A 15,602-nucleotide genomic window follows, 5' to 3' on the forward strand; every position below is an offset into this window, starting at 1 on the left:
GACAGAGCTGGGGAGAAATGTAGAACAAAATTCTAACTCACAAAAAAAGACTACTGGCCTCACAGAGACTGGAGAAACCCCAAGAGTATGCCCCCCAGACACCTTTTTAGCTCAGTAATGAAATCACTCCTGAGGTTCACCCTTTAGCCAGAAATTAGACAGGCCCATAAAACAAAATGAGACTAAAGGGGCACACCAGCCCAGGGGCAAGGACTAGAAGGTAGGAGGGGGCAGGAAAGCTGGTAATAGAGAACCCAAGGTTGAGAAGGGACAGTGTTGACATGTTGTGGGGTTGTTAACCATTGTCATAAAACAGTATGTGTACTAACTGTTTAATAAGAAACTATTTGTTCTGTAAACCTTCATCTAAAATACAATCAAAAGAGAAAAAAAAAGTCTTGCAGCATTTAAATATATACACAATTAAATACATGACAGCAATAGTACAAAAGTCAGGAGGAGAATAAATGGCGTAAAGTGTTCTAAGGTCCTTGCATAATCTGGGAAGTAGTAAAAGTATTAATTTATATTAACCTTTAGAAAGTCAAGGATGCAAGTTGTAATCTCTAGGGTAAACTACTAAAAGAATAATACCAAGTTAGCAAATAGCAAAAATAGAATAAAAATACTTGATTAATCCAAAAAGAAGTTAGGAGAAAAAACTATTAATAAAATTCACTGCATTACTAGATTGAAAAAAACCCATGTGATTTATCTAAATAGTTACATTAAAAATTTCCATTCAACAATTTTCTTAACCAGAACAAGCATGTACCAAGAAACAAAGAAATAAAACCTTATAATAAACGTCACACTAATGGTACAGTATTAAAAGCAATTCCTTATTTATAAATTTTAAAATTAATAAGAGAATTTAGCAAGGTTTCCAGATTAAAAAAAAAATCAATGTAAAGGCCAACAGCATTTCAACAACAAAAAAAGTTACTGCAATAACAAAAGACACCACTTACAACAGCATCTCCCCAAATTAAAATACTAATCTGGCAAATCTAATAAAATATGTGCAACACTTATATACAAATCTGTAAGATCTATCTAACTGAAAGACACTAAAGGAGACCTAAATAAATGGAGACGTACCATGTTCTTGGACAGAAAAGGCTCAATTCATAAAGATGTCAGTTTTCTCTATAGATTTTGTATAATTCCAGTACAAATTTCAACATGAAATTTGAAAAGCTGATTCTAAAATTTATACGGAACAGCAAAGAGCCAAGTTAACCAAGACACTCTTGAAGAAGAACCCAAAAAGACAAGTCACAAACTGGGAGAAGATATCTATAATCCATATGACACAAAGGTCCAGAATTATCTTTCCAATTATCAAGACTCATTATATAGTTACAATGTGACTTTGGCCTGGGGAAAGATAAAATAGAAAGTTCAGAAACAGATCTACGCATATAGGGCAACCTGATAAGTGTCAGAGGTGGATCGCAGATCAGCAGGGTAAAGATGAACATTTCAATAAGACTATCCAATAAAAAAAAATGAAAATAAATCCTTGCCTCACCCCAAACAGAAAAATCAACTCCAGGGGGATCAAGGACTTAAATGTGGAAGGCAAAACTTGAAAACTTTTGAAAAAAAAACAGTAGCATATTTTTTTGACCTTGTGATAAGGAAAGGTTCCTTAAGATACACAAAATGAAAACCATAACAGAAAAGACTGATAAATCTGACTACATTAAAAGTAAGAACTTCTGTTCATCAAAAATTACCATAAACAAAGTGAAAAGACAAGCCACGAATTAGGAAACTATACCTCTAATACATATAACTGACAAAGGTCCAGAATCTAGAATATATAAAGACCATCTATGAGGCAGTAAGAAAAAGACAACCTAGTAGAGTGCTCGGCTGCTAACAGAAAGGTCAGTGACCAGCGGCTCTGTGGGAGAAATGTCTGTTGATCTGATCCCGTAAAGATTACAGCCTAGGAAACCCCTATGGGGCACTGCGTCCTATAGTCAGAATCGACTCGAAGGCACACAACAATAGAAAAATGAGCAAAAGACATTAACAGGCATTTCACTGAAAAGGAAACATAAGTGGCTAATATGTACGAAGATGCTTCATTTTATTAGCAATCAATGAAATGCACGCTATAATCATTATTTCATATCTACTAGACTGGGGGAGGAAAAAGCCTCTTGCATACTGTAAAACAGTGCTGATGGGAGTATAAATTGGAATAACCACTTTGGAATACATTCTGGCACTTTATTCTAAATCTTGAACATGTGCATACGCTATGACCTAAGCATTTTCACTCCCAAATATATACCATACAGAACTCTTGTACACCTGGAGATACAGTAAAAAATGTCCATAACCAACGTCATAAAGATGAATGACTGCTTTCTCTCTAAGATTAGGAACAAGACAAGGGTGCCCACTCTTCCACATCTATTCAACATTGTATTGGAGGTTCTAGCCAGGGCAATTAGGCAAAAAAGAAATAGAAGGTATGCATATTGGAAATAAAGAAGTAAAACTATCTCTACTTGCAGATGACATGATCTTGTATGTAGAAAATTCTAAGGAGTCCAAAATAAACACCCAAAAACAATTAGAATAAAGGAGATCAACAAGGTTGCAAGATACAAGATCAATATACAGAACTGAATATTTATAATAATGAACAATCTGAAACTGAAATTAATAATTCCAATTACAATAATATCAAAACAAATAAAATACTTATGAACAAATATAGCAAAATAAGTGTAAGATTTAAACACTGAAAACTACCGTACATTGTCGGAAGAAATTAAAGAAGACCTAAATAAATGTAAAGATAGTCTCTGTTCATGGATTGAAAGAAAATATTATCATGATGGCAATATTCAAATTGATCTGCAGATTCAATATCAAAATCCCAGCTGGCTTTTTTTTTTTTTTAAAATTGTACTTTAGATGAAGGTTCACAGAACTAACTTCTCATTAAACAGTTGGTACACATATTGTTTCATGACATTGGTTAACAACCGCAAGACATGGCAACCCTCTCCCCCTTCTTGACCTTGGGTTCCCTATTACCAGCTTTCCTGTCCCCTCCTACCTTCTAGTCCTTGCCCCTGGGCTGGTGTGCCCCTTTAGTCTCATTTTGTTTTATGGGCCTGTCTAATCTTTGGCTAAGGGGTGAACCTCAGGAGTGATTTCATTACTGAGCTAAAAAGGTGTCTGGGGCCCATACTCTTGGGGTTTCTCCAGTCTTTGTCAGGCCAGTATGTCTGGTCTTCTTTTGTGAGTTAGAATTTTGTTCTACATTTCTCCCCAGCTCTGTCTGGGACCCTCTGTTGTGATCCCTGTCAGAGCAGTCAGTGGTGGTGGCCGGGCACCATCTGGTTGTACTGGACTCGGTGGAGGCTGTGGTATAGTTTGTGGTCCATTAGTCCTTTGGACTAATCTTTCCCTTGTGTCTTTAGTTTTCTTCATTCTCCCTTGCTCCCGAAGGGGTGAGACCAGAGGAGTATCTCAGATGGCTGATCACAGGCTTTTAAGACCCCCCAGCTGGCTTTTTTGCAGAAGTTGACAAGCTGATCTTAAAATTCATATGGAAATGTAAGGGACCCAAAATAACCAAAACAATCTTGAAAAAGAACAAAGTTGGAAAACTTTCCAATTTCAAAATTTATTACAAAACTATAATCACAATAATGTTCTACTGACATAAAGACAGATCAATGGGATAGAATTCACAGCCTAAAAATAAACCCATACATGGTCACCTGATTTTTTTTTTCGTCACCTGATTTTTGAGAAGTGTGCCAAGACCATCTAATGGGGAAAGAATAGTCTTTTCAACAAATACTGCTGGGACAACTGGGTATCCATGTACAAAAGTAGGAAGTTGGGCTGCTACTTAATACCATATACAAAAATTAACCCAAAATGGATAAAAATTCTAAATGTAAGAACTAAAACTATAAAGGTCTTAGAAGAAAACAAAGGTGTAAATCTTTGTGACCTTGGATTTGGCAATGGTTTCTCAGAGTTGATACCAAAAGCACAAATGAAGAAAAAGACAAACTGGACTTGATCAAAATTAATAAGACAAATATGCCAATTAAAAAATGGGCAAAGGATCTGGATAGACATTTCTCCAAAGAAGATACACAAACACCCAACAAGCAAATGAAAAGATTCTCAACATCATTAGTCAGAAGGGGAATTGCAAATCAGAACTTCAATGAGAGACCACTTTATATCCACTAAGATGATTGTGGGAAACCCTGCTGGTGTAGTCGTTAAGAGCTATGGCTGCTAACCGAAAGGTCAGCAGTTCGAATCCACCAGGTGCTCCTTGGAAACCCTACAGAGCAGTTCTACTCTGTCCTACAGGGTTGCTAGGAGTAGGAATTGACTTGACAGCAACGAGTTTTTTTTTTTTTTTTTTTTTAAGATGACTGTAATCAATAAGAGGGAAAATAACAAGTGTTTAGGGTGTGGAGAAATTGAAACCCTCATACACTGGTGGGAATGTAAAATGGTATAATCACTGTGGAATACAGTTTGGCAGTTTTTCAAAAAGTTAAATACAGAACTACCATATGACCCCGCAATCCCACTCCTAGGTATATACTCAAAATAATTGAAAGCAGGGACTTAAACAGATACTTGTACACCCAATGCTCATAACAGCACTATTGCCAATAGCCAAAAGATGGAAACAACCCAAACGTCCATCAACAGATGAATGGATAAACAAAATGTGGTATATCCATGCAATGGAATATTACTTGGCAATAAAAAGGAACAAAGTACTCACACATCCTACAACATGGATGAACCTTGCAAACATTACGTTAAGTGAAAGAAGCTAGACACAAAAGGCCATATATTGTTTATGATTCCATTTATATGAAATGTCCAGAATAGGCAAATCCATGGAGACAGAAAGCAGATTAGTGGTTGCCAGGGGCTGGCGAAGGGAATGTGTGGAGTGACTGCTGATGGGTACAGTGTTGCTTTCTGGGAAGATGGAAATGTCCTAAGTTAGTGGTGAGAGTTGACACAACATTGTGAATATACTAAAAAAACCACTGAGTTGTACATTTTAAAATGGTGAATCTTATTTTATGTGAATTATATCTAAATTTTAAAAATTGCAAAAAAAAATGTTTTTAAAAGACTACATTTTTCAGCCTTTCTTGTGGGTCTAGAGATGAGTAGCTGTAAGCGTAAATTCTGGACCAGAAACAGCTCTTCAAGGTCTCTAATGACCTCCATATTTCTAAATCTGACTGGTGCTCATCAGCACCTCTTCACACAACTGATTCTTTTTCTTGAAACCTTTATTCATTCAATTGGCTTTTCTTCTATCTCACTGGACCCTCCTCTAGTCCCACAGTATCTCAGGACTCCGTTCTTGGATAGCTTCTCATCTCTATTGTTTAGGCAGTCAAATCTCATTTTTGGCCTTAATCTATACTCTGATGACTCCCAAATTTAATCTTCAACCTGGACCTCTCCCTGGACTCAGATAACCAATTGCCTGCTTGACTTCTGTACGCAAATGTCTAATAAAAAATATCAAACTGAACATGTCCATAACAGAACCCGTGACTTCTGTCCTGATATCTACAGCTCCTACAGTCTTTCCCATTTCACTGGCAACCAAACCATTTTTTACTCCACTCCTCTCACTCTGTTACCTAATTCATCAAGAAATCCTGCTCTATCTTCAAAATATATCCAGAATCTGACTCCCCCTCCTCGCTTAAAACCTCCATGGCCACCACTATCTTCTCTCACCCAGGTTACTGTTATATCCTCCTAACTCATTTCCCAACTTCCATTTGTCCCCCCGCCCCTCATCGCCCCCAGTCTCTTGAACAGAGAAGCCATATTAATCCTTTAAAAAAGAATTGCAGGTTGCAGCCCTCAAAATCTTCCAGTGAGTTCTCTTCTCAGAGTAAAAGCCAAGTCTTTAACAATGGCCTCTGAGGCCATGTGTGATTGGACTCTCCATGCCACTACCCTGATTTCATCTCTCATCTCTCTCCTCTAGCTCATTCTGCTGCCGACACACTGGCTGCGTTCCCAAGGCCGTGAACATGTCCAGCACTTGCCCACCGCAGGAGTTCTCAGCTCCTGCTGTTCCCTCTGCCTGGAAGGCTGTTGTCCCCAGATCTCTACACGGCTTCTCTCCCTCCAAGGTGTCCTTAGCGAAGAGGCCTTCTGTGACCACTCTAAGTAGGACAGCAACACTGCTCCCACCCATGCAGCACTCACTATCCTGTTTTCTGTGTTTATTTTCTCTGTTGCACATATAACCATCTTGCATATTAAATGAATGTTTGTTTTGTCTCTCCCTATGAGAATGTAAGCTCCATGAGGGACTTTGTTTTGTTCATTGCTGCATTCTCAGAAGTTAGAACAGTGCCTGGCACATGACAGGTACTAAGTATTCACTGCATGAAGGTCAGGACTGAAAGAAGGATACCTGTTATAATCCTCCTAATTCCATACTATCCTGAAGGTCCTTGTCATACAGTTAGACAAGATATGCATGAGACAGAGGATTAGAAAGGGAGACAGGAAATTGCCATTATTAAAAAAACATACACCCTGAATATGAAGAAAATGAAAATCTTCACAACTGGACTGATAAATGACACTGATTGGAGAAGAAACTGAAGTTGTCATTGAAACTGTCAATGTTTTCATTCTACTTGGGTCTACAATCAACATCCATGGAAGCAGCAGTAAAGAAATCAAATGATGTATTACACCGGCAAATCTACTGTAAAAGACCTCTTTAAGGTTTTAAGAAGCAAAGATGTCACTTTGATAACTAAGGTGCATCTGACCCAAACCATGGTTTTTTCAATCATCTCATGCATACAAAAGTTAGATAATGAAAAAGGAAGACAAAAGAACAACTAATGCCTCTGAACTGTGGTGCTGGCGAAGAACATGGAATATACAGTGGACTGCCAAAAGAGTGAACAAATCAGTCTTAGAAGAAATACAACCAGAATGTTCCTTAGAAGTGAGGCTGGTGAGACTCTGACTCACTTACTTGGGACATGTCACCAGCAAAGAGCAATTGCTAGAAAAAGACATCATGTTTGGTAAAGCAGAAGGCCAACAAAAATGAGGGAAGCCCTCAATGAGATCAGCTGACACAGTAGTCACAACAATGAACTCAAACACACCAAGAATTATGAAGATGGCACAGGACTGGGCAATGTTTTGTTCTGTTAGATATAAAAGGTTGCCACGAGTATGAGTCAACTTGATGGCAACTAACAACAATAACAACAGTAGAATGAGTTATACAAGGTTGCTGGACACAAGATCAATATATAAACATTCAGCATTTCTATCTACTATCGATAACTATTTAGAAAATACAAATATAAAAAATAATCCATTTTACTATGGAAACAAAAACTATAAAGTGCCAAGGAATAAACCTAATAAAAATATGTAAGGCTGTCATGGAAGAATTAATCAAACTTGAATGGAAGGATATAAAAAGAGATCTTAGTAAATGGAACTATATTCGTGGCTGAGAAGACTCAATATTTTAAAGGTATCAATTTTTCCCAAATTAATCTATAAATCCACTCTAGTTCCAGTCAACATCCCAGCAATTTTTTTCTGAGGAATCTGACAAATTAATTCTGAAATTAACCTTGGAAGAGTGAAGTTGTAAGAATAATTTTTCTTTCAGGGCAGGGGTGGGGAAGGCAGGGGAAGGGTGGATTCACCCTACCAGATACCAAGGCATATTCCAGAGCTATGGTAATTAAAACTGTACTAACACAAAAATAGACAAAAAAGCAGAACAGAAGACAGCCCAGAAATACACCCCTGCATCTGGAGGAATATGACAGAGGTTATGATTGACTAGCATCACTAATCAGTGGGCAAAGTAGAGACACTCTTCAATAAACAGTGTTATGACAAGTGGTTTTCCATATGAAAAAATGAGATCTAGAATGCACAAATATAAACTGCAGGTGGATGAAACACCTAAATTGAAAAGAACAACAACAACAAAAATCAAAACCCAAATACTTGAAACCAGGAAAAAATTTTTATGCTGTTGAGACACGGAAAGTATTCTGAAATATCAAAGGCACGAGACATTTAGGAAAAGATGAGTAAATATGAATCTGTCAATATTAAAAATTATAATGATAAAAGACATCATTAATTTTAGAAGACAAGCAGTAGTGTGGAATAAAAAATATATATAATAGACATAGTATAAGTATCCACATATAATGAGAACTACAAATTAAACAAAATATGCACAGCTTTTCCAGTAACCAAGTAAATGCAAAATAAATCAACCAAATATAATTTTCCACTCATCAAATAATCAAAGGCTGACAGGGTCAAGTTAATGAGGATCCTAGGGAAATACACAGCAATTTTCAAACACTGACAGTATAAAGATAAACTGGTATAACTTCATTGGAGAGCAATTAAACACAACTGATTAAAATGTAAAAGGTGTGTTCCCTTCCACCCAATATCCTGTCCGAGGTACATACCCTAGAGGAATTCTCTCACATCTTATACTCAGAGAGACATGCACCAGGATGTAATACTGAAAATATTTGAGCATCCATTATCAGGAAAATGGACAAAGAAAATGTAGTATATGCATATGACTGACCACTCTGCAGAATAGAAATGAGCTATATCTGTATTAAACTAGATAGAACCGCCAAAACATAATGCTGAGTAACAGAAATGTTTAAGAGACTCAAACCCACTACATCACCATTTTGGCATTAAGGTATCTGAGTACGCCTACCCATTCTCTTGATCTGTACTGTCCAATATGCCAGCTACTCGCCACATGCTGCTTAGTCAGCACTTGAAATGTAGCTTGTCTGAACTGAAATGTGCCGTAAGAGTAACATACACACTGGGTTTTGAAGACTTAGTATGAAAAGGAACATAAAACATCTATTAATCATTTTTATACTGAATATATGTTGAAACAGTACTGTTTTAAATATATTGGGTTAACTAAATTATTAAAATTAATTTTGCTTTTTACTTTTCACATGTGGCTCCTAGAACATTTAAAATCACACCCGTGGCTCACATTGTATTTCAGTTGGACGGTGCTGCCCTAGATGCTCTGAATCCGGGCCATCAGGCAGTGTGGAGGGCAACGGCTGATGCTGTGGATTAAATTACAAGCCTGCAAGCTCTCTTCCTCTGCCCTGCCAACACCAGACACATACATGCCCCCTAGAGAAATGGGAAGATTCTTTTCTGAAGGGAATTCAGAAAGATTCCCAAGAAAGGATAACATTTCAAGGTCCTCTCCCAAGGAAAGGGCCCATTTATCACCCAGTTACATAAAGCAGGGATTCTCTGGGGTTCTTGGGACTCCAAGGAGTGCATGGATATTCAGGATGTCCTTAAACTTGGATGGACAACACACCACTTTCGTTTAGTAACAGCACCTGTGACTTTGTCACCGAATTACAGATAATGTAATATCACTTTAGAGTTGTCACAGTTATCTTGAAATCCTATTTATGGTCATCAATACTTTAAATTACAGTAATTAGATTCACCGCTAGATCTTGTTACTTACTGTATTAACAAGTACATATATTGCTGTAGCACAAATTTATTTAAAATTTTGATAACTGTATATTAATGCAATTGGTTTCCTTTGTAATCTTAATGTAATTATTACTTTACATAGTTAAAACTATGATTCTGAAAAGGTATCCAAAGAAGCCCACCTTTTGACAAGGCTGCCAACACAGAACTTCCAGTCAAGCTTCTCAGTCCCTCAAACTTTTATCCTGATTTTAATTTTTAGTGAATTAATATATGTTCGTAATTTAAAAAACCAAGTGGAATCACAAGCAACAAAGAAAGAAATAGATAAACTGGACTTCCTCAAAATTAAAAACTTTCAAGTATCAAAGGACACTATCAAGAAAGTAAAAAGACAGTATATAGAATGGTAGGATATATTTGATAAAGGTCTAATATCCAGGATATATAAAGAACTCTTACAACTCAGTATTAAAAAGACAAACCCAGTTAAAAAATGGGCAAGGGAATTGAATAGGCATTTTTTTCCAAAGATGACATACAAATGCCCATGAAGTACATGAAAAGATGCTCAACATTATTAGAAAGGAAATGCAGATCAAAGCCACAATGAGGTATCACTTCACAATAACTAAAAATTTAAAACAACATTGCCATGGAGTCAATTCCGACTCACAGTGACCCTATAGGACAGAGTAGAACTGCCCCATAGGGTTTCCAAGGAGGAGCTGGTGGATTCCAACTGCCAGCCTTTTGGTTAGCAGCTGAATGCTTAACCACTGTGCCACTAGCTGGCTATAATAAAAAAGACAAATAGTAACAAGCGTTGATGAGGATGTATAGAAATTGGAAACCTCATACACAGCTGGTGGAGAGTGTCAGATGTGCAGTCGCTGTGGAAAACACTTTGGCAGTTTCTCAAAAACTTAAACATAAGAATTACCATGTAACCCAGCAATTCCATTCCTAGGTATAAAAAACCCATTGCCTTTGAGTCAATTCCAATTCATAGCAATCCTACAGGACAAAGCAGAACTGCCCCATAGGGTTTCCAAGGAGCAGATGGTGGCTTCGAACTGCCGAACTTTTGGTTGGTACCACCAGGGCTCCATTCCTAGGTACGTACACCCCCCAAAATTGAAAACAGGTGTTCAAACAAATACTTGCACACAAATGCTCAGAACAGCAACATTCACAATAGCCAAAAGGTGGAAACCACTCAAATGTCCATCAACAAATGAATGGATAAACAAAATGTGTATCCAAAATTCCATGTAATGAAATATTATTTGGCCATAAAAAGGAATGAAGTATTGATAATGCTACAACATAGATGAACCTTAAAACATTATGCTAAGTGAAAGAAGCCAGACACAAAACGTCACATATGTTTCCATTTGTATGAAATGTCCAGAATAGGCAAATCCACAGAGATAGAAAACAGATTAGTGGTTGCCAGGGGCTGGGGGAAGGAGAGATGGGGAATGATGGCTAAGGGGTACACAGTTTCTTTTTGTTTGAGTGACGAAACTGTTTTAAAACTACATAGAGATGATGGGTGCACAACATCGTGAATGACCTAAGTGCCACTAAATTGTACACTTTAATAGGTTAGTTTTACCTCAATTAAAAAAAAAGGAGCACGACCTGGAGGGAGAGCCTAAGTTGTGCGCTCAACAATCCTGAAGTCACCAAGGACCTAAGTCACTACTCCCATTTTGGTGAGAAGTCGGTCAATATATTTTTGGATGAATGAATAATCGAAAAGGATTAAGTAGTTTGTTTTAGTTTTCCTCAAGATTGACTATATAGCTGTGTTGTTTGTGTTGTGCCCTATAAGCAAAAACATAAACCAAAACCAAGAAAAACTGGTGTCAGTGAGGATGTGGAGAAACTGGAACCCTCATACACTGCTGGTGGGACTGCTGAATGATACAGCTGCTGTGGAATGCAGTCTGGCAGTTCCTCAAAAAGTTAAGCATTAAATTACCACATGACCCAGCAATCTGACTCCTAGGTATATACTCAAAAGAAAGGGAAATGTACATCCACACAAAAACTCTGTACAAAAATGTTCACTACAGCATTATTTATAAAATCTAAAAAGTGGAAACAACCCAAATGTCCATCAACAAATGAATGGGTAAACAAAATGTGGTCTATTCATATGAGACTATTATTCAGCCATAAGAAGGAATTAAGTATAGATACACGCTACAACCTGGATGAACCTTGGAAACATTGTGCTAACTGAAAGAAGCCAGATGCAAAAGGTCACATATGATATGTTTCCATTTATATAAAATGTCCAGAGCAGGCAAATTCACATAGACAGAATCAGTGATTGCTAGGAGCTGGGAGGAGAAGGGAATAAAAAATGACTGCTTATTTGTAGGGATTTCTTTTTGAGGTGCTGAAAACATTCTGAAATTAGTGGTGATGGCTGCACAAAACTGTGAATGTACTAAATGCCACTAAATTGTACATTTTAAGCGAGTTAATTTTATGGTATATGGATTATATCTCAATTAAAGCTGTTATAGAGTGAAAACGAGAATCTCCCAGAACGTACAACAAAAAGATAGACACCAGGGAAGGAAAGATGAGAAACTGAGGATCAATTCGGCAAGTCCGACATTTGACTAAGAGGAATTCCAGAAAGAGCGAACAGAACAAATGCAGGTGAGAAAATTACTTTTAAAAATTGGTGGTGTTAGGTACTGTTGAGCTGATCTGGACTCACAGTGACCCCATGTGACAGAGCAGAACTGCTCCATAGGGTTTTCTAGGCTGTAATCTTTATGGGAGCCAATCACCAGGTCTTTTTCCAAGGAGACATGCTGGGTGGTGGTCCAAAGGCAGTCCAAGTGTTTGAACTGCCAACCAGTTGGTTAGCAGCCATGTGCTTAACCTTTGTGCTACCAGGGCAAGAATATTTCTAAGCAGCAAAACACCTGAGTCTTCAGATGGAAATAGCGTACTAACTACTGGCACAATGAATAAAAAAAGATCCAACCCACAGCACATCATCGAGAAATTCATAAGGGAGATACTGGGAAGATTCTAAAAGCTTCCAGAGACAAAATATACAAAGGGCTGAGAATTGGAATGACATTAAACATTTTACCAGAAGCAGTGGAAGTTAAACACAATGCAGCCTTTAAGATTCTGAGGGAAAAGTATTTTCAACTCAGAATTTTATACCCAGTCAAACTGTACGAGGTCTGAATAAAGACATGCAAAGCTTAAAAAATTTGTCATTTAGGCATTGTGTCTTAGGAAGCTAACTGAAGATGTGCTTTAGCAAAATGAGGGACTAAAACTAAGAAAGCAGAAGATATGTGGTCCAAAAAGCAGGGCATCCATCGCAGGAAAGTGGTCAAAGGCAGTCCAAGGTGATGAAAGGGGAAGTCTCAGGACAGCAGCTAGGCAGCAGGCCCAGAGAGCAACCAGCCAGGTCAGTGCAGAGGACAGAGGGCACCAGAGCAAATCTGAAATCATGAGATTATCTGGTATGTTTGCACACTTGGAAAATAATATTGATGACAGTTTGCTGATTTGGTGGAATATGTGGAAAAAACTATAAATATATATTTAGAAAATGAAGTATTTAAAAAAAATGAGGCAACCATTCATTCTAGGAAAAACAAAATGTATAAAAAAGAAAACAAAATCATAATATATACTATTAGGCTCTGCAGTAAACAATATTTATGTGTGCAGATTAAATAGAAATATTGGTTGTTATTTAACCAAAAACTGTGATGTGATATACGGAGGGTGGGGGTGGTATAACAGAGCTAAATCCTCATCCATTATAACAAGAAATCAATACATAATGACAATTTTAGACAAAAAAAATAAGGCAATTATATTAAAAAAACAAAATATGAAGGCAAATACCAGAATATACAGCTACTAAGAGTGGGGAAAGTTTAAGGTAGGGCAGTGGACTGGACATTTTCTGCTAGAAGCCTTTTAGTACTCTCTGAACTTTGCCTCTGTTCTGAAATTTTTTTTAATACTATTATTGTAAAAAGTTATTAGGCACATACCTCACAACAGATCCCTACACACTAGTGGGTGTGACATCAAAGCTGGGAACTGGCCTAGAGGACAGTGAAAACAAAGACTCTAAAGCACCCTCTGAATTATCAAAGGGTGCTTCCCTCAGGTCCCACCCGATCAGGTGTCCGTGGGATGCTGGGTGTATCATATTTGGACACTGTAAAACTCTGTTCCTCCTGAACTTTCTGTGGAGGAGGAGTTCACTGGGCAGTGGAGCTTTGGCTGAACCAGGTCAGTGCAGGGTGCGGCTTCTAGGGCGATAACCTGGAGCTTCCCAGAGACCTGTCTCCAAACCACTCCCTGCCCCTGTATCAACCACCTAAGAATCTAGGCTCCCTAAATTATTTCTAGTTCTTGAACTAATTTCCCAGGAGAATTTTTGGACATGGGCGTGGTATAGGAAGATACCCAAGTGGGAAAGTAGGTAACATCTATCTTGCCCAACACCCTGTTGAGGTTCTGAGTGAGATTCCTGGTGCTCAGCATAGATGCTCTCAATAAGAAGCTCTTGAAGGCACAATTATGGTGCCAGCTTCCTCTATGCCAGGTACTGTACTAGGTCCTTTACGTGCATCACCATATTCAATCTTCACAATATCCTTATGAGGTTACACAGTAGTATCACCCACATTTTACAGATGAAGAAACAAGCTCAGAGTAACTTCACCAAGGTCCCAAGAGATGGAATACAAACCCAGGTGGCTGACTCCAGCTTGCACTAGAATAAGCAGCAACTTTGCCGTAAACCCTTTTTGGAAAAAGGTTTGGTTAGACAGACAGATGGAAGAAAGGAACTGACCCAAGATGAGGACCTAAGAGACCCTCCCTGTTCAGAAGCTCCAAGGCAGACTGGAAGGAAGCTGCAAAACTAGCTGTGCACCCCTCCTGCCCCTGCCCCATGGGGACGGTCCATGCAGCACCCACCTTCTTCAGAGAGGTTGTTCTCTTTGGTCTCCTTGTCCATCTGGCAGCACCAGCCTTCCAGCCGCTCTGTCTCGGCCTGAAGTAGCTTCAAGAACCAGTAGCCATCTCGGCGGCAGGCCCCTGGCTGTGCTGGCTCTGCTGGGGAGCTGGAGGTCGTCTCAAGCCAGGGGTCAGGTGGGGGCAGCGAGGACGCCTCTAGGGCAGGGTCGCTGTTGTCTCCATAGGAGAGATTGCGCTTGATCTGGGCAATCTTGGGGGCCTGCCGGGGGCCAGCATCGATGCTGATGGAGTTGGGGTGTGGGGTACAGTCTGGGAGGCTCCTCTCAGATGACTTACAGCTCGAGTCGTTGGCATCCTGGGTATCCGAGTCGGTGTCCCGTCGGGAGAACATGCTGTGGGAGGGGGCGCTGCTTCTGTGGGTTGGGGGTGGAGTAGGGTGGGGCAGGAAGGGGTTAGAGTCACCAAGAGGGCCAGAGACCAGAGGCTGCCCCGACCCGGACACACAGGAGACAGAGAAACGGATGCATCATCTGCTCACCATGCGCCTGAAGCGGGCCCCACAGCCCCCATCTCATTCTCAGCTCAGCCCTTGCCCCAACCCACCCACACCCACACGCACACACACACAAACAAGGTCATAAGGTTGCCTGTTTACTGCAGTGGGGCCAGGAAGACCACCAACACCAGGGTAGCTGAGGCCACATCTCAGCCCAGCCATGGCCCCCCATGGTTGATGAATCTCACAGAGCAAGTGCTCATTGCCTGCCCGCCCCCCTCCCATGCCTGGGCCACCGCCCGCATCCCAAACCCAGCTTGGTTATTAGAAATCCAGCAAGGAGAAGTGGGTTAGGGAGAGCAGGAGGAGAAGGCACAGGAGAGGGGAGAGCAGAAGAAGGGAGAGGAGAGGGGGGGAGAAGCAGCCACCACCTCTGTCCGACTTACCGCCAGTCGTCCTCTACCTGAACCCCGATGGACTGGAATTTGGTAGCGGGACTGGGCTCCTCTTTTGGCACTGGCTGAATGCAGTCAACCTTATT

The 15,602-nt window shown here is 39.5% G+C and overlaps 1 protein-coding gene across 4 annotated transcripts in view; it reads right to left on the reverse strand.

Moving 5' to 3' along the window:
• DLGAP4 (DLG associated protein 4) overlaps positions 1–15,602 on the reverse strand; it is a 90,991-nt gene that overhangs the window by 9,006 nt on the left and 66,383 nt on the right. For 3 of the 4 annotated variants that reach the window (XM_004370380.2, XM_004370379.2, XM_004370382.2), the window contains 2 exons: positions 15,508–15,596; positions 14,566–14,978 (listed from right to left, as the gene is read on the reverse strand). In XM_004370380.2, the coding sequence (XP_004370437.1) occupies positions 14,566–14,978; positions 15,508–15,596 (502 nt within the window). The remainder of the gene's footprint in view (positions 1–14,565; positions 14,979–15,507; positions 15,597–15,602) is intronic. The other variant, XM_004370381.2, reaches the window with a different exon arrangement.

The sequence above is a fragment of the Trichechus manatus genome, unplaced genomic scaffold, assembly GCF_000243295.1.
Source record: "Trichechus manatus latirostris isolate Lorelei unplaced genomic scaffold, TriManLat1.0 scaffold00008, whole genome shotgun sequence".
NCBI lineage: Eukaryota > Metazoa > Chordata > Mammalia > Sirenia > Trichechidae > Trichechus > Trichechus manatus.